The sequence below is a fragment of the Prenolepis imparis genome, unplaced genomic scaffold, assembly GCF_030444845.1.
Source record: "Prenolepis imparis isolate NDT839.2.m4 unplaced genomic scaffold, iyPreImpa1.0 SCAF_12, whole genome shotgun sequence".
In the NCBI taxonomy this organism is placed as follows: Eukaryota; Metazoa; Arthropoda; class Insecta; order Hymenoptera; family Formicidae; genus Prenolepis; species Prenolepis imparis.
Genome location: NW_028141170.1, coordinates 10265621 through 10292082, shown reverse-complemented (window position 1 = coordinate 10292082; position 26462 = coordinate 10265621). Strand labels below are relative to the sequence as shown.

The following is a 26462-nucleotide window of genomic DNA, read 5'->3' as shown; positions in this document are numbered from 1 at the left end:
TTTAGAAAGTTGCATATTGCCTTATTGTTAATTTACAAAAATGTTATTTTAAACAAGGAATTTAATGAATAAATTTCTCGTAGAAATTCTCATGTCGTTTATGTACAAACAAAATAGATACCCTACCACATTCTTATCTTAATTTTTTCTTCCTTATTTTTACAAAATAATGCAAATTCTAGTATGCAAAATATTTTTATTCTATTTGCTCTATGACATATATTTGTATACATATAATTATATTTGTGATATATAATTATATATATTTTAAAATACATTTAGATTCTTAAATGCATTGTAAGTAATTTATCTTCTATTGAGAAATAATTTTCTAATTAACTTGCTGCAATTTTACTTTAAACTTTTTCACTTGAACAATTTTTAAATAAATTTTTAAAAGTCGATTTAATTAAACACAGAAATATATATCATTACTATTTACTATAAATATTATGCTTTATCAATGAGCAAATTATGATTATGATTATCTGCTAAACTGTCGGAATGTCTTGGCGCTCTTCATTTTCGGATTGTTCAGATTTTTGTAATGTCCGTAACCACCTCCGCCAAGTCTTTTTCGAGGTCGTGAAGCCTTGTTGATTCCAACTTCTGTATTGTGCAATTAAAAAGTTAAATAAAATATAAAAGATATTTCATAGATATTAGATTGACAAATGCATATTTTTACTATTCCACATTACAGTTCACATATTTTAATAGTCAGAATAAACTGGAGTGCAAGTGGCAAGATTTTAATTAATTCATATGTAGGCGCTAAGAGAATGACAAATATAAAAAAAGCAACTTTCTTTTTCCAATTTTGTCGAAAAAATTCTTACTCGAAATTTAAAAATATTGTGTTGCACATATTTTCAAAATGCTAAAATATTTTATTAAAGAATACTCTGCATATTTTTGCATTTGTTTCAGCTTATTCTTTTATAGAATGTATTTTTTTATTATATAATAATTTTTCATATTAAATCTGTCATTTAAAAGTACTTACTCAAGTCCACCGCCGGCGGTACAATAAATCCAAACGATTTGGCAACTTTCGCCAAATCTAAAGTTTCTATATCGAAAACCTGTTTCAAATGATGAGAATCATACGCTCTAACGTAATTTTTGAACGCATCCTTCGCCGATTGATGTAAAAAGTAATTCTTCGTTATTAGCTTCTCAAGCTAGAAATAAGAAAGAAATTGTTTATTTCTCTTATATATCAATATATTACTTTGTAATATGCAGAGATATTAATTAAAAGAGTAGAATTGCAGATTAGTTTAGATTTCTCTATTTTTTCATTAATCCATCATACGATAATCGTGTTTCTGTACTTCTTAATCATATCTTGTTCAAAATGCTATGGTCTACCACGCCATATTAAATATATATAAATATATTTATAAAGAAAGCACACCTGTAATTGTATATCTGCAATTTTATTCCAAGAGAACTCGTATTCGTTGACAGGTACGCGAGCTTCCTTGAGGTAACGAAGGAAGCCAAGCTCCTCTGGTCGCAGTATCAGCAAAGCATGACCACTGCTACCTTCTCCGCGAGCAGTTCGACCTACACGATGAATGTATTCCTAAAAAATATATAATTTGATATCATCAGAATCGATATCCATTAATCCTAAGTCCGTATTTATGATATTCGATTACAGTTTTCATAACAGTCCAACTATGCATTCAATTTTTCTTTTTTTCTTTTAATGATTAGCAAACTGAGATATAACAATCCTTACCTTGGGATCGTCCGGTGGATCATACTGCACAATCCAGTCAACGTCGGGTATATCTAAACCCCTCGCAGCCACATCGGTGCAAAGTAAAATTCCAGTAGAAGCGTTGCAAAATTGGTAAAAAGTGGTGGTTCTTTTCGTTTGCTTTTGCTTGCCCTGTCAATATAATCAGAACGTAAACATTAAGTCAAAAAACGATTTTAAAAAGTGTCTGCGAAAATAATTGATAGCACTTACATGTATACTCATCACGGGTAAATCGATGTAGTTTAGCAATTCATTATGATATTTAACGGACATGCATGTACTAAAGAAAACCATTATCTTCTTCTTCCTGTTTTTCTTTAAAAACGTGAAAAGAAGTAGAAATCGTTTTTCGCTCGGACACGCTACGTAACCCTGCTGTAGACCATCCACAGTTGCCATTTCCTTGTTGTCATCGACTCCCACATATATAGGTTCCTTCTTGAGAGCTAAGGTTGTTATCGTTGCTACCTTTTGCGTCTGCGTTGCACTAAAAAGCATGGTCTGCCGACGCTCTATAATATAATAGTTTATATAGTAATGAAAAAAATATGTATAATTTAATTTTATTGCATAATATGATGTCACTAACTAGGTAGAATGTTAATAATTTGCTTCAACTCTTCTTCGTATCCAATATCTAGAATACGATCAGCTTCGTCGATCACTAGACACTGGAGATTCTTGTACAGAAAATCAGGTGTGTTTTGCAAATGATCCAACAATCGTCCGGGTGTCGCCACGATAATATTGATTCCCTTTTCAAGCTTCTGTGCTTCGGTCTGTCTACTAGCACCACCCATCAACAAACCATATGTATGATGATGGTATTTCATTAATTCTTTCAGAACACCAAAAGTTTGCATTGACAACTCTCTAGTGGGAGACATAATAATGCATCCAGTACCTACAAATATATAACAAATATATTATATTATTTTATTATATTATATTATATAATTGAAGCATTGGAATGATCGAGACACAATATGAGAAAATTTATTAGTAATTTCTACAAATTTATTTTTATGTGGATTAAAGAAAGAAATATATATAAATAAATATATATAAAAGAAATTAAATAAATTAAAAGGAACTAATAACTTTATTATTATTCATATTTAAACGATTATTATTATCTTTTGTTTATATTGCTAAGAATAAATTCACATTTATAAAATAAAAAGTATCTCAATATCTAGTGTAGATTATATATCCACTCTGTTGAATTTACATACCGTTACGAGGCATAAACTTCAACTTGTAAATCAATTCAACTACAGGAATTAAAAATGCCAGAGTTTTGCCAGATCCGGTTTTAGCAGCACCCACCAGATCTCTTCCTTCGAGAAGAGGAGGAATTGCTTTTGCTTGTATTTCTGTCATTTTTGTAAAGCCCATGTCGGCTATAGCTTTTAATGTATGTTCGCATACTTTCTCATTCAATACTGAGAAACTGGTATCATTTGTAATTTGGAAACCTATAGCTGTACCTGGTACTAAATAAAAAATAAATATATATATATATATATATACATTTTTTAAACAGAAATATTAAATATTATTATTTAACTACTATTATTTTATAAAAAATACATACAATTCTCGGTGACTTCTTTGGTGACTTCTTCGGTTACCTCCAAATTTGATTTTGATTGAGATAATTTCTTTTTTTCTAAAAAAATATACATGCATATTAATGATTATATAATAAAGTGCAAAATAAAAATATCAATAATTAATTTGCAAATAATATTATTAGTTTCTCAATAAAAAAGATTGTATATAAAATATAAGCATTTATATGAGAATAAAATAAATTAAAAATCATACTTTTTGGAGGAACTGTTTCTTCTATGTGTTGCTTTGTATTATTTATTTCAGTTATATTATTTGATCCAATTTCATCTGAAACAGAAAGAAGTATTACATAAAAAATCTTTAGTAAATAAATGATTATTTCAAATCATAACTACAATTATCAAGCAAATAATAAGATTATAAAAATATAAATTATATATTATTATATATTATTTTATATATTATTACATATTATATATTATTACATCTCGAAAATAAAAATACCAATAATTAATTTGCAAATAACGTTATTAGATTCTCGGTATTAATTTCAGTAAAAAGGATTGTAAAATACAAGCAATTGTATATGAATAAAAATAAATTAAAAGTCATACTTTTTGGAGGAGCTTTTTCTTCCACATCTTGCTGATTTGTGTCTTTTATTTCAGTTGTATTCTCTAGTCCGGTTTCATCTGTAAGAAAAAAATATTACTTAAATTAAATAACGACAGAGGAATGTTTAAAAAACGTGGAATCGACATGAAAGACCTTCAATTTAAATAATTATCATATTATAACTATTGTATATAATGAACAATTATCAATCGAATAATAAGAATATGATAATACACACAAAAATAATATCTCGAAAATAATTAAATATCTGTAAATTTCCACACAATCTTCATCTCACGAGAGATGTAACCTCAAAGTTTTCCATGCTCTTACCTTGTTCCTTTCTACGTTTTAACAGCGTTAATTTTGTCTTTTCCCTCTTTTTAATTTTTCGCATCAGCACTTTCTCAGACATTTTCTTTTTTAATAGAAAATCGTTTTGTCTCTCAAATTTTACCACATGTGCTCGCTAATTTCCCTCGAGACAAAACTCGCGATAAATGAAAAATAAAATAAACGCGCATGCGCTCCTGTCATCCAGGATGGGCAACTTTAAGAATATATTCTGCCTAGAGAAATTTCTAGAAAATTCTAGAGAATTCCTAGAAAAGTCCACCAATCATAGACCAATGAAAACATAGAAATATAGCATCCTTGCATTTGATTGGTTCATTTTTTTCTACGAATTTTTTGGACAATTTTGGACAATTTCGCGCGTACATTTTGAATCACCGACTTCGAATCACATTCGAATCACATTCAGTGGACAAATCGACTCGCAAGCATGCAAGCAGACGTGCGACAAAATTGATACATAAATGAAACACCACAATTCTGAGTCATCCGAAAGGAATCATCTAGTTACCCAACTTCCACGAGCTATGTAAAATTCCCGGAATCCCTGGATTCCGATCGATTTGGAGAGCAGATCAACATCAGTTTTCGAGGAAAGCCACCCTGAAGAAGAGCTATTCGAAAGTGTCATTCGGGAATATTTCCAGGACATAAGGTAAACATGTCTAATTATTCAAGCATAATAATCTTTATTCTGGCTGTATGATCCTTCTATCAACAAAAGCTTAATGTCTGAAAAGCAAAAAGTAATAAGCAGGGTTCTACTTTAAGCCTGATCTCAACAAACCATCCCAATGTACATCTCTTGAAGACGATCTGGCAGCATAATCAGCACTTAACAAACCAGCTGTTTTTTTGCCACAAAAGAAGAGAATAAGAAGGTAAACATGTCCGACAAGGAGTCGAACGACGAGATCCAGGTGATATCCGAGAGGCTGCAGGCTGCTACAACCATAGATTCCGCGTACAACAACTCGCAGCAGCAGCAACATCAGCAACAGGAGAAGAGCTTGCGGAGGAGCAGCAATAATGGCGCGTCACGTCAACCTGTAGAGGGTAAAAAGTCTTGTCCACCTATCACCACCAGCATCACCACATCCACGACCTCCAGCACCACGTCCACGACCACCAGCACCACCACCATAGAGGATTACGTCCACGTAAGGAACCTTCCGGAGCTGAATCTGCCGGAGAGGATCGTCCTGGTCGTCGACACGGTGCGTGAACAGCAATGCACCCCCTTCAAACTTGGTACGGGGGCTACATTCTCGCCCCTCTACATGATAAAACGCGCGGTGGAGAGCTTCGTAGGTGCCAAGTCCACGATACAGCCTGGAGTGCACGAGTACGCACTGATGAGCCTGGATTCGCGAGGCGCCACGTGGCTCTGCGACTACACCAGCAATGTCAAGACGCTGGTGAGCCACCTGGAGGGCGTCGTCGAGGACACGCCGGACGAGGAGCAGAAGACGTACAACCTGGGTCGGCTGTTCGAGGCGATACACGCGAAGATAGCTACCCCGGCGACCAGTCAGCCGCTCTTCGTCTCCAGGGTGATCCTCATCTACGGACGGTCCAACTCCATCCCCAAGTTTCACACTGGCCAGAAGTACCTGGAGAACCTGACGGAGAATCCCTGCTTCTTCCTGGATGTTCTGTTTGTTCACGAGCCAGCCAGCGACGACAACATGTGCGAGGCCGTCTACGCGGAAATCGCAGGGTTGGATACGACGAGTTATTCATACATCTTTGAAGTAGGCAGAAACGCTGCCAAGCTGCACGATAACATGGCGAAACTCCTGGCGCATCCGCTGCAACGTCCCTTGCAAAAGGATGCCTTTTACACTCTTGTTCCAAACACAGCCGCACAGGAGGTGCACACTAATGTATAGAGTGCTGTGTACATTTGTATTTATTTTGCACCGAGAGGTTTGTATATATATTTGTAGAATCAGATCTTTCTTCGTCAACACGATGTAATTTCAAAGCAACGTAGCTTCATATTTCATATTTCAAGCAATTTGTTGAAGAGAGTTTATAAGAGACAACAGTGGCTGCGCATTATTATACATTATTGTTCAAAGTTCAAACTATTGCAAAATAAATCATTATTTTTGTATATAGATTTATAAATTCGTCCTATGCGAACAAATCAGATATATACACATTTTATAGCAAATGTCGACTTTAAAATCTAGGAGATAAATTTTTAACTAAAAGATTCATTTCCTTTTTACAAGAATGATTATTTCCATTAGATTTATGCATCGCTATATTTATCATTTATTTCGCTATGATTTATATTGTATCTTATATCATCGCATCTCTTAATCATAGGTTTCAAAGCTTAACGACACAACGCTTTAAGTGGACGGAGAGCTTGTCCTTTCGAGCGAAGGTGCGTCCGCAGATCTGACAGGAGAACGGCTTTATCCCGGAATGCGTCCGTTGATGCCTGATGAGATTAGACACGTACGAGAACCTCTGTTGACACTTGCTACACGCGTAAGGCTGCTCACCGGTGTGCTTCCTCCTGTGCTTGTTGAGATCTCCCGTGTGATGGAAGGCCTTCTGACAGAAGTCGCACATTAATTGTTGACGCTGACGTCTCCTCCTTGTCCCTCCAACATTTTCGTCCATTCGCGAATTGCGTTCCCTCGAGATATCATTGAATCCCCTGGGTGGATCTTTCGCTTGAACTTCCTCGAGAGGTAAACGCAAGTCGGAAAGATGTTGTTTCTTGAGAAGATCCTCGAGTTTGGTGATACAAGGAGAACAAACTGTGTTCAGAACCTAAATATACAGATAAAGAGGCAAACATTGATTTGTCGTCTCTTTTATAACGTAAGATGTAATTAGATTTATAGGGTGTGTAAATAAATTTAATTACCACCGATTTTTTCTATAAATGCGTCTCAAAGTCGCAAATACATTTCACTTAGCGTAAGAGATTTTTTATGGCTTTTAGAGATAACTACGATGTGATATTATTTACAAATTATTCATGAAAAATAATGATAATATTATAAATGTTACGAAAAAATATATATATCTATAAAGATATTACGTGTGTAATAGATTTCTTTATCACGTGATTTTATATCTATTGTAGCATTTATTTTCACCATAAAAAAGATAGATAAAGCATCTGTAAACCTAAAATCTAAATCTGTATCTTAAAAATCCATTGAATAACTTGTTTATTACTGATTTGATTTTAATTCTTTTTTTTTGTCGAATGTAATGAATAGAAGTAAGTCAAATTGAAAGAAAAAAAGAATATTTTTCGACAAAGGAATTTTATACTATACATTTTGAAGGTCCAATTCGCACAATTTACTCTAATGATGATTATTGCGCTTACCCCAAGTTTCAAATTCGATCTCTGTAGAATTTCGTTGCTTCCAAACACCGGCACATGTTTCTTGCAGCAGAAGTGACAGTGTCCTCGAGCATCGCACGACATGCTTCTATGATGCAAATGTTATAATTACTGACGCATACTTTCCTAAACGAGTATGAGGATAGAGTTACACGTCCAAACTAAAAAAATCTCTGGATAATGATACACGGTCTCCCCGATAAAACGTAATGTAAAAAATAACGATGTGATTGTGATAATAGTGGGAGTATTCGGGGAATACCGTATTTCAGTAAAGACTTATGTAAACAGATTCACAAATATATATATAATACACGCACATGCGAATAAAAATGATCTACAGAAGAGATAATACATAGTATCAATTATATTGAAATATATATATTATATATATAATATTTATTTAATTATATATATGTATTATATATAATTATACATATTATATATTGTAATATTATATTTGATCTTTCGTAGGAATTTATTTCGATCAGATTCTATCATTCTGGACAACCCAATTTGTGTTTGCGTATCAATTTCATCCATTCGAATAGATATTCTTGTATAATGAGTTTACGTTATACAATACAACAAAGACTGGAAATATTTACACTCTATGATTATTTCTATAAATATTACAAAACATACTCGATGTGAATATATATATGCAGACAGATACATCCATTCTGATAAAGAAACATACATTCATAACATGCAATTATAAATCTTCTACCGATTACATCTAATTAGATTGAACACTATATTGTATACATGTACAATATGTATATGTATGATTGCAATGACATAACAATTCAATAATGCATCTCTCGCAATAATTTAAAGGATGTCCCGTTTCTTGGGATTTAATTTTTAATGACAGAGTTTTTTTAATTAACTCATATAGTTCAGTTAATTTTTCTTTTATTAAAATATTACAACGGTTTTTTTTTGTTTTTTAATTTATTTTAATATAATCGAGGCTTAAGAGTGTATCTATATTTTTCTTCTGAAATTTAATTCGCAAGTTCCTTTTTTTCATAATCGCGAATTATACGAAAACTGTTATTTATGGAAAAATTTATATTCCACGAACAAAATCAATCCGTCAATAAAATTAATATGAGTATCGAAGTAGACGAGTGCATTTTATGCATCGCATAGTCGATAGACTATTAACAATAAAATAATTATAATACACTATATCACAGTAATATAAGTCATTTGCTGATATATAATGTCTGCTTATTAATTTAAGATTAATATACGATATAGTTGCAAAGTATATATCTACAAAATTTAATCTAAAATTCATCAGCTTCGCGTGATTGTGTTTATCTTAAAATATCTGACAATTATCGATAATAAAAGCGCGAATATAGTATATACTTTTTATAAATATTAATATTTTAACGTGAATGTTAATACTTAATTACGACAAAAAAATACGTCTGTCACTTAATACTATTCTCTGGTGTATTTTACTCCATTTACAATTTTGTTTCGCTTTTGGCAGCTCATCTTTACGATTGTATTTGCAATCTGCTATTACTATTTACATAGATATACGTGTGTCATAAAGAGCGCGCGTGAATCACAGAGCTCAAAAGGCAAGCGACAAGAAGTAACAATGTCACACTCAAATTGGACGCCGAAGATGTCATTTGTGATTTCAGGAGTTGCTCAAGATACCCCATATATTTCGAGATACTCTCTAGTGTATTCATAAAACGATCATCCTTCGAGTCCTCTCTTTCGATCGTCGTGGAAATTGTAGAGGTTCCTGAGTCACCTTCTACGTTCTGATGGTCTGTCATTTTCCAGTCGCCGCACTTAGGAAAATTATGAGGCACCGGCGGCATGTCCTCGTGTTCGCCCACCTTGAAGATCAGGGCCATTCCTATCTCTGCGTGAAATTCAATGTGACAGTGAAACAGCCAGTATCCTGAAAAACATATATATACATCAACATAACAATCGACTACGTATATCTCTTTCAATCAATCTCAAAATCAAGGAAATTTACAAAGCTTAAATTTTTTCTCTTTTCATTAAATTAGATGTACTAATTTAAAATGCTATAAAGTTATAAGTCAAATAGAACTAAAATTAATAATAAAAAATAATAAAATAATAATAAAATAAATAATAAAAAATAATAAAATAATAAAATAAATAATAAAATAAATAATAAAATAGAAGTTTAAATTAAAACAAATTCAGTTTTTTTTGTTTCGTGTGTAAAAGTTTAATATTTCTCGCTAATATATTCTTGACTCTTTTCTTTCTTAAAACGCGATTTATCTAATTGCGATTTTCTTAGAGTAAACATTGTTTATTTATCGGTACATATTAATACTGTTTTTTTTCCTCTAATTTATTTTATTTTTATATATTTATTTATTTTTTTCTTTAATATATATATGTATATGCATGTCGCGAGGTCTCACCTGGGTTATCGGCGTAAAATCGCACGATGGTATAACCACCATCAGGCACGGTCACCGTGTCCTTCAAAGGTGCCCGTGTGAGTCTCCTGTTTATCAAACCTTGTCTATCTAATTCTTTCACTTCGGCGACTGTAGCGGTACTTCCTATCCTCTCCATCGCCACAACGCGGAACTGATAACCGTGAAGGTGAAACGGATGATTCGCGTCATACTGAACACCTGAACAAAGATCATTATCGTTTTACGGTTAAATTTAGAGACAAGGCTTATATAGAAAAAAAAAACGGAGAACTCGCGTACCTTCATCGATCAGAATTAGTTCCACTACACTGTTGAGTTTCACCTGAAGTACATGAGTGCAGGCACAGTAATCGTTCTCGCATCCCTTAACTGTGCTGGAGTTGCAAAACTGATCCGGGTTAAGAAAGTTTCTTTCGGACAGGAGTGGATATGGCGGCAGCTTCAGTGATATGTGATTCAATTGCGGTGTAGACACTTGCTGGTTCCTAATCTTCACTAAAAAATAAAAAAAAAATTTTAACTAATTTAAAATTGGATATTTTGTTACTTTGTTGAACATCATAAAATAGCCGGTTTATTGATCATCAGATTTACTTTAAATATAGATCTATAATCGATCTTCAAAAGCATCTATTCTCAGATAGTTTCGTCGCCGAGAAACTCGTTGCTGGAGTCGATTCAGTTTTATTATTTGACTGTCTCTTCATCGCGAGATACGTCGACTTTATCATCGCGGGAGCGATATTAATAGACATTTGAAGAAGACGTATCGTTATTCCAGCTTACGCTTTAATACCTGTGCTCTAATTTGTTCGGTTTGCTTTTCTGTTAGATAGTCTAGTATACATTGTTCGGCAGAAATTCCCAACAAAGCTCACACTTGTGTACATTGAAAAGTTTCAGTCGAGTCTCTGTGATTGCAAAGATATTAAAATACAACTTGAAAAGAGATGGCACTTGAACTTTACCTTGATGATAGCCATATAGACCCTTGCGGTGAAATTGCGGGTTATCTTTCTTGTAAAAATCATACGATATGTAGAACTGATAATCCGGTTCTTTGGTATTTGACGCATCATCGTCGTCCATCGCGATCAACATCGGGATACTGATGCTACTATTCGTTTCGGTTCCTTCATTCAAAGCATTCACTTGCTGAAAAAAAAACCGGAAGCCGGTTGTCACCTTTAAATTCTCCTATCAATAGATAATTTTTCACCCTTCCATCGATACCCAGAAAAAATATTAGCTATCATAGCTAAATTTTAGGTGTGGTAACTAACATTTTAACTATAATTTCAAATAACGATAGATTAAAACTATTGCTTTGGGTATCCGGGTACCTCGTTTATTGAAGAGTTAATCTCTTATGAAATAACTTTAACGGCTTGAGAGAAGAAAAGAAGTCGAAAACATACGCTTAAACACGTACCAATCCGTAAGAATCATTTCGCGTGCGATTATATGTAACTTCCACCATCGGCTCCTCCTCAGGCGCTCCTTCGTATCGAAGTACCGCGACTTGATAGGCACTTAAAAATCTCTCGTCGCAATCCATCAGTCCTCGAAATCTCATCCAATAGTTGTCCACCGGTTGGTTCATCTCGATTATGAAATCGAACCTCTCACCGGCGTAACTCACCAGCGATTCGGCTGTAATCATTTATGCAATACATAAATATTTCAACATATATAGATATCCTCTTTTATTGTATTTATTGTGCTTATATTTCGCACGAATTAATAATGTATATACATATCTCTTAATTCAAATCACATACTGAAATTCTATCATAATCGTTACACAATAAATTTCGAATCGTATCTCATTTTATTTAATTGTTAATTATAAAAAATATTTCAATTAATGCACAATTATTTTAATTTAATTTATTAATTTTTTATGATTATCAATTATCGTATGAGTTTATTAAAAAAAAAAAAATTATGTATACTTAATTCTAATAAATTGCTTTAATAAATATCATGAAGATTAATGGATAGCTTCGTTCATTTAATTAGTATTTTTTCAATGTTAAATTTTATACCATCTTATTCATTTAGCACCAAATGAACAAAACTGTCCTTCAACTTTAGGTGTTTATTAAAACATTCAATCACTGATCTTATGTAGAAGTAAATGGCACGAAATGTGAAAGTAAACTCGTACCTTGTATTGGTTCAACATCACGTCCGTCTGAGCTGATCACGTATAAAGTATGATTGTCGACGGAAACTTCTATAGGACAGTTTAGGAATTCCGCGTTAATAAGCCTGAATCTGTATCGGAAATTCTGCAAGCAATAAATAAAATCAATCGATGTAAATACAAATAATATAATTTATTAAAAAATAAAAGAATAAAACTATTTCGAAACTTTGATGTTGATTTGAGATGACATTTTCCTCTCTTTTCAAGTGCAACAAAGATATTTCGGGAAATCGAGCTGTTAGATATGAAACGATATCTCGCTTTTTTAAAATGTATCTGTATCTTGTATTTTTTTTTACAAATACATATTTATAAATAACGCAAAAAACAGTAAAAAAATTAAAAGTTTACCGGTTTTACGACGAGCGTTGAAATAGGCATATCGGCCAGTGTTTCGTTTTCACCCTCGAGACTGACGAAACGTCCCAGACCGTTTACAAGTATGCTGGGCGGTTTGTTACTACCGTCCATGTGATGATGAGCCAAAAATTTGCTAATACCCAGTTCGTGAATCCAATCGGTGATTACCAGCGTATGATCATCATAGTCATACAGATCCTTGTGCCAGTCGACTTTAGGAGGTACACGAACGATCAACGACCCGAACACGCCGTCTCCTCTCTGAAACCCTGCAGAAGAAAGGGTGGATTAATTAATTTAATTATTTTAATTTACTTTTTCAAATTAAATTTAATTATTTTAATTTACTTTTTCAAATTAAATTTAATTATTTTAATTAATTAAATTAAGCAAAATTGCTTTTCCTTAAACTTTCTGCTGAGAATATTATTCTCGATATTTGTTTAGAACTCAGGTAGCAAGTATACGTCATTTTGACGTGTTGAATGACGTCATTAGACGTCGAATGACGTCATAGATGTCGAATGACGTCATTTTGACGTTTAATGATGTTAATTTGCTACTTGGAAAGGTTTAAAAAGGTTTAGTTTTTGAAAATGGAGATCTATACCTATATGAGAGTGCCAGAAGTGCGTCCCGGCTTCGCTGGCGATATAATTGTACCGGAAGGTCGCTCCAGGAGGGATGGGACATTGCGATACATAGGGTACACCGTCCATATAAGGCGTGGCGAGATGATGCTGTCCGTGCCAATGCATCGTGGTCCCTTCCGAGTGCAACATGTTGATCATATCGACTATTATCTTATCACCTTGACACACCTATAATTGAAATGATCTTTTTTTTAATATTTTCATTATTTTTTATTAACAATCTGAGACTCGCGGCATCTGTGCAGAGCTGCTTGCGAAGTAGAGTCGCAAGGACTTCATATATTATCAAGTATATCTGTAATTCACGATTTAAATGATACGGAGAATTGATTAGCACGAATCAATTATAATTCTCGAACAAACCGCAAACAATTCTATTTTTGTAGCTAAGAACTGCAATAAAATTGCACAGTAATTGCGATAAAAAAATAAATAAATATAATGTATTAAGCCAAGTGTTACGGGTAAACAAACAAAAAAACTTTCCGAATGATTCCTTAGAATCGTGTAATTAAATAGCGATTTCGTCTCATAAAGTGTATTAATTATAGAGACTAGATTTGGAAGTGAATCCCAGCATTGCTCTCGTAATATATGATTGCACACAATTGCGAAATAACAATAATTATGTTCAAGAAACAATATATAGAGAGAAAAAAGACGAAGCGGCTAGATATCAGCCAACATTAATATAAAATTATATATAATTATATAATAAGTCATATATAAAATATCTCAACCTTGTAAATTTCTCGACAATTCGTGTAATTTTAGAAAATAAAAATGATCAAAATAAACACGGATCAGAACAGTCTCATAAAACGTGTCTCGCAATCCAACGCAGCATCCATTTTTACGCACCTCGATCGGCGGACCAGGCATTTTCCTGTTCACGACCGTAAGAGCTCGCTTTATGCCGTCCGCTGGGATACAGTGTGGCCGAAAGCAATCCGTAATATTGAAGGGACAGTCGTAACAAGCTTTGCTCATCGCGTAATAAGACTCCAGCTTGAAAGTGTAATAACAATCCAGAGGTTTCGCGCCATCCTTGCACGTTCGTCGACACGCGTGACGTTTCCAATCGACGTCTTCGGCGATTTCTGGATTGATCGGCGACAAACCGAAGTCGTCGTGCGCCGTTATTATTGTTTCTGAAATCAATAAAGGATTTAAAAATGTTACTCTCTACCTAAAGTCGTTTTAAAATTAAAATTTTACTATAATAAGTCGAAAAGGCTTTGATATACACAAAATTATCAAGATCGAATAATAAGAGTCAAGCGCAAAAATTAGACACTACAAATTTGTTATAAAATACTTCTCTATTTAAATTATATTGAAATTATTGAAATTATAATTAAACAGAGAAGTATTTTATAACACAAGTTTTGTGCCTAATTTCTTGAATTTGTATTAAATTAAATTTTTTTTTATTTTTATTAAAATATACACACATGCGCGTTTTAGATAAAAATTTATAAAATATTTAAGAGATACCTCCAAATTTACAAAATATTTAAAAGATCTCCCTTTCTCTTTTACAAAGGTTTTTCGAAGAAAAACTTTGCTTGTTACAAAATAGAAAAAATAGGGAAAAGTATGCGAGTACAAATCAGATATGCAAAGATAAAGGTGCAATAAAATGCAATCATTATGTCATTATAAAGAGAGAAAGATATCAAGACAAAGTAAATATTAAATATATAAAATATAATATATATTAAATATAAAAAATATTGCACTCACCTGATCGGCTTTCATGAACGATCAGTTGAAGCAGAACAAGTAACACGTTCCAGATTATCATTCTCATTCTGTAAGAATTAAAATGAGTAAGACATTTTGTAATTCAAGGAAAGACATATGTAACACATGTAAATTCAGTTCATTATATACAGCATCGCGTGTAAAATAGAATACATATACATACATTATGAAGATAAAATCTCTCGACAAAGATAACCCGGGATACGCAAATATGTTCAAAAGCTATTCTACGTCCGTGTTAGTATATGTCTTATATAACGCATACGTTAGGTACGTGACTGTTTATAAACTTACAATTAGTTTAAAGCGCTGTGTATGTATAATCATTGTGGAAAAGTTTTAAAAATATAACACTGAATCGATACAAATCGAAGGAGAAATATAATTTCCAATTTTCGCGAGGTTAAAACTTAATTCGAAAACGTTTGAAATTTGTTTCCGCTACCTTCTTCATAATTATTTTATATAGGTATACATCGTAAGCAATTAAACAAATAAAGAGAATATATATTTAAGAACATATATTTAAATTTCAACTTATTAAAGATACTATTCAAGATATTAGCAGGATAATTAGTCTAATTAGAAGACTAAGACCAATAATTTTTTGTTTAACACAACGTGAATAAAAAAAAATTAAAAACATTACTTCATTTCACATTGGAAAAATTAAACAATCTTATTTGCTTATCACTAAGACTTTAGTAAAGCTCATCTCAATGTAAAATACTTATTTAAAGTTCAACGAGCTAGAAAAAGCCAGACGCGGATGATAGTGTGTCTGATTTTAGATTTTTAATAAATCCCTTCCTTCTCTAAAGAAAGCGAAAAAAGAAGAGTTTATTAAAAATAAAATTTCAAATTAAGATTTATTTAATTACTTCGTACCAAGGAAAACTTGTGTTTTATGCACAACTAATCAGTTTCAATAAAAATTAATTTTTCCTAAAAATAACGCATTTTCATAAAAATAAAGTCTTAGTAAGTTTGTAAGCAAATAAGATTTATTTATTCGGTGTGAGATAAAGCGTTATCTTAATATCTTTTTTAATGTCTTTTTATTCATGTCAGCAAAAAATTGGTCTTACAGCCTTCTAATTAAAGTAATTATCCTGCTAATATCTCTTTTCCGGTTTCCCAATGATATGTTATATTTCTGACTTCTATATATGTGTATATTATAGAGATAATCATAGAGATCATCATTTCTCATATAATTGATTCAGAAGTAGGGAATCACATTAAAGAAATTGTTATTTAAGTTATTTTTAATTCAGTTTAACGAGCTTTACTTGTACGACGAGTTTTCTATTCTCTTTACGTTAAAGTTTATAATAAAACGAAAAATTATCTCATATAAAGTATTTTACTTGTAATGCATTTGAATGATATATCCCCTCCCTCAACAAACACACACAATAATTAAGGCAAAATTAAATTTCCTTCTCAATCATTATAAAAATCACAATTTATCGCGACTTTTTAATCATATATGTATCTTTTTATCAAAATTATTTTATTTTTGTAAAGATTATTTTACAAAGATTAAAGATTTTTATAAAGAGAACTTAATTATTTGAGTTCCGAATAAAAAATTGAAGTAATATTATGTATAAATTTCATTAAAAAGTAATATTATAAGTACAAAATCTAATTTATAAAATTTTACTTTTAAAGAAAATATATCTTTTCTTAGCGATCTGTAACTTTCAAACTCCGTTTCTTTTTCCTTTCAGTACTATAAAACTTTGTATTTCTAATATTTTATATATGAAAATTAACTCTTTGTATTTCTAATATTTCAACAGAGTAAAATAATTAGCTCTTTTTAAAAGAATTCCTGGTACTAGATGCATTTCGTTTAATCACCGCGAACGGATGTAAAAAAACTGCACTTGGCGCTTCAAAGCCGATGCTGCAATGTCGAAATCTCTTTTACAACACAACACATACATATACATATCTTAGCTTTACAAATTTAGCACAACACGCACCTGTGCCTGCATCATTCTAGCACGTGACACAACTATTATTGACAATGTGAAAATAATCATCTTTATATTATTGCAAACATTATTAACTTTGTTGCGAATCCAAAAAAACAAATCTAATACGATGTCTTTTAATTACTTTTCGGTGTTGAAACGACTTCAAATATTAAAACAATTTGTAAAATCACACTCACATATGAATATATTTAGCTTGTATAAATATTTTTACCATTAAAATATTATCTATTCACACACATTCAAGGCTATCTTTTACATTTATATGTGTCGAAATATGTTTCACGTATTTTAGTATTACACACACACACATTCACAAATATGAATTTTATATTTGTGTGTATAAGTTAATTAATTTTAGAATATAATAAAAATATATTCATAAATGATTAATTTATTAAATTAATTTAATTTTTTAATAAAAATAGCTTATATAATAAAACTACAAACTTAATAATATTAATGAAAATCTATTTGTCAAAAGTAGAAATTCAAAGAATGTTTATGAATGGTCTCCGTCAGAACAAAAGCTTAAAAACACTGATCAAATTTTAAATACCTCGAGCTTTTACTCCCTATTTAATTTTATCATACTTTATCTACGTAGCGATAAATGTAATGAGGAATAATTGTGAGTTTTTTTTTATTTATGATTGTAAAATTTTTGAACGTGTTGCAACGTGGTTTTAACAATGGCAAAATAATGTACAAAAATTTGTTTAACATTTGTTGTGTAACAGGAAAACGAATTATATTTAGCTACTTTCCCGTTACAAAAAAATAATATCATCTCGAAATGTTCTTTGAATATCCATAATAGAAGTCATTAAACACACTTTTCTTAGGAATCTCAAGGATATTCAAGCAAGCCAAATGCTACGTCATTCATTCTTAATAGTAAAAGGCACATGCAATAAAAGTACCAAAGAATTATAAATTAGACTCACTTTAATAATCGTCGTATTCAATATTTATCAAGTACTTTAAAAATAGGTACCACCATTTTTCTTCATTTAATTTTTTTAAAATTTATTTTTTTTAATTTTCCTAATTTAATTTTTTTTTAATTTATTTTAAAAATGTTTTAATTTAATTATTTTTTAAATAATTAAATTAAATAATTTTAAAAATTTATTTTTATATTCAATCTATTATAAATTATTAATTAATAAATTTGTTAATTTAATTATTTTTTAAATAATGTAAGAATAATAACTAACGCGGACTTACTGCATCGTATTCCTCATCGAGATCGATGATAAGATAATCGATGGAATAAAAAAAAAATGGATAAAGAGCAGTATATGCGAATATAATTTGCGGCCGATACGCGACACGTGTCACCGGGCGTTCAACTCTCTGGACAGAACAACCGATTCGGACGCACCATGTTCACAAACACACGCGCGTTCGCGATGGAACGACGGAAGCTGCGTCTCTTCCGGCGCCTCCGACGAAAACCACGCTGACATATGCACCATATACCGGTTTCACGAACGACTTTACTAAGGACTGAACCGACTTCGCGCCACTCGCCCGCCTATATTGATACAGGAGAGATCTCTCCCGCGCGGAGATCAAGCGTCAAAACCCCACGAGAGAGGGGTTTCCTGGTGCTTCACCTGGGAGGTATGTGGAGAATAATATTGTCGTTAGGACGATATGATAGTGTACGAGGGGGTTCACGAATTCCCCACCATTTACGGTCTCCCACTCGAGTTCACGCGACCAATAACTGTACGTCCTATACACAGTGTTGTGCTTAGATGATTTTAAAATTAGCTAGATAAAGATGAGATAAAAATGTGTAAATTTATCTTATTGTTAGATAAGATAAGGATGATTTTGCTTTAAATATATATCTAGATAAAAGATAAAATTATATGGCGATTCATATAGATAACTTCCAGATAATATTATTTTTTGACCGCTTGTGTAAACGTAAGTTATAAAAAAATGTAAATTTTAAAAGGAATATAAAAATGTATTCATATTTTTATTAGTAAGTTTTTATCGCTTACTGCTTAAGTTCTACTACTTATTTTTATGACTCTAAATCAAATTATCTGAACATTATATTCTAGATATAATTTAATAAAGATAATTACTAAAGATAACACTTTTTTTCATTGTAAGATACAGATATAGATAATATTTATATTATCTATATAAAGATTTTATGAAATATTTTTATTTTCATATTTTTATTATCTATATAAAGATTGATGCAAATTTTAATTAGAAAATTTTATCTAGATAATCATCTATATAATTTTATTTAAATAACAGCAAAGACAGCCTATACAGTTTTTCCCGAGCACAGAATTCGTCAGTGGACTTTCCACTCGTTATCCGAAACTCGTTGATGAGGCAGGTAAGAATACGCGGATATTTCAATGGTTTCTTTGTATCGTAAAAATTTAAAAGTACACAGAGAGAAAGATACTTTAAGAGTACCTTTAATGTTTATGTACAAATAAAATAAAAGTGACTTCCGGCAAATTAAACTTCAAAGAAGGAAATAAATTATATTCCTCGGTTGATTTTGCGCGGCCTTCATTGAGAGTTGTTTTCATTCGGAATTCAGTTTGTTACAAAGATAATAATGTATAATAATGATATATAATTATTACATTAGATAATAATGTATATAATGACATAGTTAAAATGCTAATTGCAAATATGCAAGAAACAATGAGCTATTTAAATATTTCGATAAAAAGGAAGTTTGCAATTTATCTTATTACTTGTTAGAATACATTTTAGGATAAAACTTTAGAAGCAAATGAAATCTAATAAAAACAAATTCAAAATTTATATAATTTTCTTATCGTTTCTCCCCCCCCCCCCATCTGCTTTGTTTATTTTTCTAATTAGATCCATTTGTGCTAATATAAAACGGTATTTATCTCTTTGGATTTTAATTATACATATAAGTGTATAATTAAATAATTGAAAATTTATATCAAAATGTATATATTTAAATAATTAAACATTATTTTTCATGTCCACTAACTTTGCAACGATGTGATATTTTGACATAATAATGAAAAATATAAAAAACGATCTATTTCTCTCTCTGACGATAGCTTATATCAAATCTACGAAATTTCTAAATAAATAAAGGACTTACAATAATAATAAATTTTCCGCTATATGCAGTCACTTCTTTTTTTTTCTCGCCTTCGCTTGATCGAGAAGAGATCACTAACTATCACTTTATAGCCATTGTTTCGAAATCGCAGCTGTTGATAAATCGATATCGGAAATATAGTAATTTAACATTCCCGGAGCTTATCTTGACGTGACATTATGCTCGATTCATCGTCGATATCTTATGTTACGAAAACGCGACACGAAAAAAAAAAAAAAAACACCGTGAAAACTCGATGATACACTCGTTCACGAATAATTCGCTATCGCGAATATGTGCGCGTTCCTTTCCTTATTCAAGTTCAAAGGAAAACCACCACGTTATCTTTGGCGAGATCGGATTTAATACCCGATAATATCTGCGATAAGTGTTGCCGGTTTCGCAAGTTCCAAAAAGAATATTACTTTGACAATTAACTTTTGCGTTACTTCGACGTCTTATTTTGCATAATATTGCTAACTATGACAACTTTAGCTATCTTTCTTTTCAAGGACTTACAAAATTACAAATACTTGCAAATTCTTGCAAAATATTCCTTGCACACAGAATATTTGTAGTTCTCTTTTTTATATTACAGATATGCAGATTCTACATTTGTTACGAAGATTTCGAGTAATTCGAAAATGAATAATATAGCATACACAAAGAAAAAGTGTTTTGCGAAAACTGCTGATGAAGATGAAAACGCGAAAATGAAAAAAAAGCTTCATTATCGCGAACAATTATTGCGTCATTTTGTTGAATAAATAAAAAAATCTCGCCGAATAAACATTCCTTTGCAGAAACACAAATTTGCTGCTGAAGCGAATTAAATTTGCTCTATTAAAGTGATACGGTCAAATTTAATAAAGTCATCACTTGATAAATTAAGATAATGATAAGAAAATGATAAATTAAGAATCGATTATATATTTTCAGCGAATAAAATTGATATTCTTAGCAAATCTTTTTGCTGTCTTAATAATAATAAACTTATTAAAGATATATATAACGTTCGAGTCTATTAATTGTTCTCTAATCCGTTAATTTTTTCTTCAAACTATTATTATTCTTTTACATAATAAATGAGTCCTGAGAGAGAGAGAGAATTATGTAAAATGACTAATATTTACTCGTGCGTTTTATTGCACGTGGGAGATGACGCGTTTTATCAATATTATCTATAATAAGTTCTACAGATGCAATTATTTAACCGAGAGAGCGCATTTCTGTGATTTATACGCCAGAATCTATTACGATATATCTATACATATATATATATATATAATAAATTAAACAATGAAGCAAGACGTATCAATCTCACGTGCTTTTTCGAAATGTTTTATTTTCGTCAAAGTATACATATCTTGCGATTATGCGCAGATAAGAGCAGGCTTATTCAGATGTGTCTTAATTAAGACGGTAATTACGTAACGTTATGACACAGGCATGTCAAACACGCGGCCCGCCAACAAAAAAACTGCGGCCCGCCGAAACTTCTTGAAAATCTTTTCAAAAAAATTGTTTTGTGAAAAACGATGTCAAATATCTTCTAAAAAATAATATTAAATTGTAATTTTGTTTATTTTTCATTATAGTTTCTATTTTTGTTTTTTATAAAAAAAAGTAAAATATTTTTTATTATAGTTTCTATTTTTGTTTTTTTATTTAAAAAATCGTAAAATATTTTTATTTTAAAAAGTAACATAAGATATAAATATAAAGCGACTATGTATAATATACATTGAATATACTAAATATAATAATTTAAAAAATCGTATTTTATTTATTCTAGGAACATTGAAAACATGCGGCCCTCAGCTTAATACAAAATAGATCATGTGGCCCGTAATGCAAAACGAGTTTGACATGCCTGTTATGACATAATAATCGACATTTATTAATATTTATTAATATACTAACACGAAGGAGAAATGGAGCACGAAAATTTGTATATAAATCTTTTTTTTTAAACACGTGCAAATGATGTGTTTGCATGATAAGAGAAATCTTTTTACGAGATTAAAAAATCCTTGTCTTAATCCGACCGTGATTATATACTGATATACTGCAAAAAATGAATAAAAAAAGAAATATGATGCAATTTATTTTACTGCGCGAGCTATTTTTAATCTATGAAATCTTCAAACGCGAGTTTATGATGAGGAAATAATATTTCATTCGGAATATGAATAGTTGAATAATGCATTAAATTAATTACAGTTAATATTATTTATGAGCAGTATATCAGCGTTACGTCTTCTGATAACGTCGGTATGTCGGAATCAAAGAATGAGAAAAAATCGAAGCGTTGCTTGAATCGTGATTTTTCAAGGATTCAGTTTCACAAATTAATTTCATTTAGCGTATTTTAATTCATTTTTATTGCATACACAAAAAAAGCCGATTTTTAGACGCGTCTTAAAGGGTGATTTTAAAGTACACTGAGAAAAGAAATTATTAACTTGACTAAATCATTCAACTGATTACTATTTTGTTAATTGAACATATAGAAGTATTTAAATTAAATACATATTAATATATAAATCTAAATTAAATTAATTTAATTAAATATTAATTTCATTCGTTCAATTAATAAAATAGTTTTAAAATTAATTGAACGATTTAGTCAAGTTAATAACTTTTTTTCAGTGTACAATAATTCTTTCTAGCAAATTCAATATTATTTGATGATTATTTTCATGTAATGACCAACAACAGACAAGAGGAAACCAAACCCAGTCTGTGCTGTATGGCCTCAGGGCCAAAGCCTGCTTTTTGCTTAATAAAAAAAAAAAAAAAAATTTGATGATTCCTAGCTTGATATTCATGCATTATTTTATCTGAAATTATATTTTAGTGTTGACATTCGTATTTTAATGAGGTACTTTCGATACTAGAAAATTAGATTTTGCTGAAACACGTTGACACATCACTTTGTACCTATGTCATTTATGAGATAAGATTAAGAGACGCATATTTTCACGAAAATTTCTTCACTATAAAATTCCTATAACATCATACAGATCTTTATTGATATTTAATTAATATTTTAATTAATAATATATATTAATTATAATAATATAATATATATAATATTATAATATTATAATATATATATTATCATATAGTAATAATTAATATATATTTATATATATATATATATATATATATATATAATTTTATTAATACATATTTTATTAATATAAAAATCTATCCCGATACATTCTCCTGGATCAATTCTCCAAGAATGCTTTTGGATACATTTTCCTGAATTACAATGTTACAAAAGTTACAAAATCGGAATTTTGAAGATCGATACAAAAATAAAAGAAATATTCTTAGTATTATGTATGAGAGTTAAAAGCGATGCCCATTTTTATTAGTCATCTTCTTATGAATAAAATGATTCAATCGGATAAAAATATATACGATTTATGCATTCCTTTAGCAAAAATTTCACGAAACGAGACTCGAATGAGGGAATTCCCCGTCAAGTCTAAAATGAAAAACCGGTAATTGCTAGCTCGCGTCAGTGTTGAACGTCATTTGATCGTGTTACAAGAAGTTTCTTCCTAGTTTACCTGATACCGTCTGTCTAATTATAATCTGCAATGTGAATAATTTTTTTGCCATTCATTTATACATGGATTTTTCGATCAACTATTTACTGAGCTCGAAGATCGAGATGAATCAACAGCCGTCTATCGTTTCTCAACAGTTTTGCAATGAATACTACGAGATCTCTATTATCTCACTTGTTTCTTCACGATTTTAACATTCTGACGGAAATAAATAATATGATTATCTTCTATTCGCTCATTCTTCGAAGAGAGAAGAGGAAGCAGAAACCGATTCTCGAGATTAAATCCGTTGAATAAAAAAAAAAGAGAGGAAAAAAAGAATCGATGCGCTGAAACGCTATGGAAAAGAGAGAGCAAGATACCTATTACATAATTTTGGAACGGGCTCGATCGCGAAGGTCGCGTAATGAACGCATAAGGAATAAGGATCCGACAGGTTGATGAATGTATAACGAAAGAACGCATGTGCACGAGGCGAATTATTATCTACATTCTACGAGAGAGAAAGAGACGATCTTACCCAACCAGCCAAGCGCGCGATGGGCCATGGCCGCAAAATCAAGGGATGTGGAAAGTGGACGGAGACCATACAATGATGATGTTTGTAGAAATATTACGACACGGCTCGACATATACGATATATTTGCGTGTCAGAGTAATATTTTCCAAGTTTTCCTTCACGTAAAGAAACGTTAAGTCATTAATAAGAAAAACCGAGGTCGGTGTAGCTAGATATTGTATGTACATATGAATATACATATTTTAGTAATCCGTTCATTTTTCATTGTAAAATTTGCATTTCAAATCACATATTACATGTAAAATATTCCGCAACTGTGATTGCGTTATATTTTTGTTTTGTTCCAATAATATAAAATATCTTTTTCCTCTTTTAGCGATATCGCGTCTTTCTATTTAAATAGTTAATAATTTACATATATCTTTTTATATTTCACATTTTATATTTTATAGTTACATCGCTAAAAATATTGTAAAAGATCGTAAAAAATGAAAACGTAATACTTTCCAATAATATAATCGACAATTGTCGCTTTTTAATTATTGTACAATATTCAATAAATAAATCATTATGCGATTTTCAATCAGATTCGTCATACTTTACCGCAATTATTAAATATTTTAATTTATTATACTTTTATATATCTTTTCATTTCACATTTTATACTCACAGTTACAATGCTAAAAATTGAAAAAGATTGTAAAAAATGAAAACGTAATATTATCCAAAAATATATATATATATATATAATCGACAACTACTGTAGTTTTAATTATACGTATGATATTCAATAAATAAATATACCGTTTTTAATAAGATTCATCATTGAATATTTTTTGCCACAATTATTAAATATATATACTTCATACATCTTTTCATTTTATATTTTATATTTATAATTACATCGCTATAAAAATACTGGAAAAAAATTATAGAAAATATATAATATTTTCCAATAATATAAACGACAATTATTATCGCTTTTTAATTATAAATATGATATATTCAGTAAAAAAATCATACCGTTTTTAATAAGATTTATCATTGAATATTGTGTGCCTCAATTATTATATTACGATGTCATTTCAAGTACATTATATATATTTTATTCAATTTAAACCACATCCGTTTTTTTTTTTTTTTTGCATAGTGGAATTAATTTTATATTTTATTCCAATAAAGACTCACCTGTAACCTTGCATTTTGAGGAAGAGGGAAGAGAAAGTCCGGTCCAGAATGTCTCGGTGACAGAATATAACATTGACGAAAACGATGCATTTGCGTGTAACAAAAACGTGCAAGGACGAAAAAGAGCATTCTCCTTTACTTTATCACACACGTAAAAATCATCCGACGACCTCCATCTTTTTCTTCTAATATAAATAAACATCTTTCTTCGTATATCTTTCTCTCTCTTGCGACGAGGAGTGTATAATAATCTAAAATTAATAATATATTTTAGGTTAAAAAAAGCAATAAAGAAAATATTATTTAAGGGGTTGTAAATCGTAATTAACATAAAAGTAATTAAAATTAAAAAGTAATAAAAATTAACGTATATATATGCAGCGTTAAAAAGACAATGCTTAAAGGACATGTAAAAAGTTCACTAAAAAATAAACAGAAAATATTTATATTAAAAGAGGTTATATATGAATAAAAATAATATTCATCATGTATAATACATGTATATGAATAAAGGATCATACATGAGGTTAAAAGTAGATAAATAACAATCAATTTTATGTATACAATATTAAAATTAATACAATATTTAATAAAATAATCGATGAAAAATTCACGAACAAAATGGGGTTAATCAAAGAGCCGAGCGCTGCAAACATATATATGCGCGAATTTTCTTCTGTCTTGTGAAAAAATTAATTAATTAATCAATTAATTAGCTAATTATCCCGTTCCCTATTCGAGAATACTTTTTATTAGAGCCTCTTACCTTCTCGATGAAAAATCATTTTCTTTACGACAATTGTAACACTTGCACCATCAGCGCTCGCGAATAATTCGAAGTACGCCTGATGACGTCACTAGAGGGAACCGG

General features: G+C 30.6%; 4 protein-coding genes across 9 annotated transcripts; 1 reads left to right on the top strand and 3 right to left on the bottom strand.

The window, feature by feature from the left end:
- Positions 1-212: 212 nt before the first annotated feature.
- Pit (probable ATP-dependent RNA helicase pitchoune) lies at positions 213-4492 on the bottom strand. The gene is made up of 11 exons (XM_083052428.1): positions 4301-4492; positions 3967-4044; positions 3605-3679; positions 3372-3446; positions 3010-3270; positions 2364-2678; positions 1985-2286; positions 1751-1903; positions 1421-1591; positions 1007-1184; positions 213-609 (listed from the first exon to the last, which is right to left on the bottom strand). The coding sequence occupies exons 1-11, from the start codon at positions 4380-4382 to the stop codon at positions 485-487; spliced, it is 1815 nt and encodes a 604-aa protein (XP_082908554.1). The 5' UTR covers positions 4383-4492; the 3' UTR covers positions 213-484.
- A 238-nt stretch (positions 4493-4730) lies between these two features.
- LOC145944215 (BRISC and BRCA1-A complex member 1) lies at positions 4731-6797 on the top strand. 3 transcript variants are annotated; one of them, XM_083052432.1, is made up of 3 exons: positions 4731-4976; positions 5093-6250; positions 6659-6797. In XM_083052432.1, the coding sequence occupies exon 2, from the start codon at positions 5209-5211 to the stop codon at positions 6211-6213; it is 1005 nt and encodes a 334-aa protein (XP_082908558.1). In that variant the 5' UTR covers positions 4731-4976; positions 5093-5208; the 3' UTR covers positions 6214-6250; positions 6659-6797. The 3 variants fall into 3 exon arrangements, with proteins under 3 accessions (XP_082908558.1, XP_082908560.1, XP_082908559.1); XM_083052434.1 differs by having other exon boundaries at positions 5079-6250; XM_083052433.1 differs by lacking the exon at positions 6659-6797 and having other exon boundaries at positions 5093-6440.
- On the bottom strand, positions 6623-7969 carry LOC145944216 (uncharacterized). Its single transcript, XM_083052435.1, has 2 exons — positions 7686-7969; positions 6623-7114 (listed from the first exon to the last, which is right to left on the bottom strand). Exons 1-2 carry the CDS (start codon positions 7785-7787, stop codon positions 6662-6664), a joined length of 555 nt encoding a protein of 184 aa, XP_082908561.1. The 5' UTR covers positions 7788-7969; the 3' UTR covers positions 6623-6661.
- A 206-nt stretch (positions 7970-8175) lies between these two features.
- On the bottom strand, positions 8176-26401 carry LOC145944211 (multicopper oxidase 3). Of its 4 annotated transcripts, XM_083052422.1 has the most exons (12): positions 26358-26401; positions 25592-25842; positions 15140-15207; positions 14255-14544; positions 13351-13561; positions 12732-13009; positions 12339-12462; positions 11601-11821; positions 11137-11323; positions 10448-10663; positions 10148-10366; positions 8176-9642 (listed from the first exon to the last, which is right to left on the bottom strand). In XM_083052422.1, exons 2-12 carry the CDS (start codon positions 25603-25605, stop codon positions 9272-9274), a joined length of 2199 nt encoding a protein of 732 aa, XP_082908548.1. In that variant the 5' UTR covers positions 25606-25842; positions 26358-26401; the 3' UTR covers positions 8176-9271. The 4 variants fall into 4 exon arrangements, with proteins under 4 accessions (XP_082908548.1, XP_082908549.1, XP_082908550.1 ...); XM_083052423.1 differs by lacking the exons at positions 25592-25842; positions 26358-26401 and adding an exon at positions 24404-24542; XM_083052424.1 differs by lacking the exons at positions 25592-25842; positions 26358-26401 and adding an exon at positions 20300-20486.
- Positions 26402-26462: the final 61 nt, after the last annotated feature.

Excerpts from the sequence above, each read along its gene's own strand:
- LOC145944216 (XM_083052435.1), bottom strand. The coding sequence starts at position 7,787 with ATGTCGTGCGATGCTCGAGGACACTGTCACTTCTGCTGCAAGAAACAT. Across the intron at positions 7,115-7,685 it reads GATCGAATTTGAAACTTGGG|GTTCTGAACACAGTTTGTTC; the intron begins GTAAGCGCAATA and ends CTGTATATTTAG.
- Pit (XM_083052428.1), bottom strand. The coding sequence starts at position 4,382 with ATGTCTGAGAAAGTGCTGATGCGAAAAATTAAAAAGAGGGAAAAGACA. Across the intron at positions 2,679-3,009 it reads GAAGTTTATGCCTCGTAACG|GTACTGGATGCATTATTATG; the intron begins GTATGTAAATTC and ends ATATATTTGTAG. Across the intron at positions 610-1,006 it reads ACCGCCGGCGGTGGACTTGA|AAGTTGGAATCAACAAGGCT; the intron begins GTAAGTACTTTT and ends TGCACAATACAG.
- LOC145944211 (XM_083052421.1), bottom strand. Across the intron at positions 14,545-15,139 it reads CGTTCATGAAAGCCGATCAG|AAACAATAATAACGGCGCAC; the intron begins GTGAGTGCAATA and ends TATTGATTTCAG. Across the intron at positions 10,664-11,136 it reads TCTATATGGCTATCATCAAG|TGAAGATTAGGAACCAGCAA; the intron begins GTAAAGTTCAAG and ends TTTATTTTTTAG.
- LOC145944215 (XM_083052432.1), top strand. The coding sequence starts at position 5,209 with ATGTCCGACAAGGAGTCGAACGACGAGATCCAGGTGATATCCGAGAGG.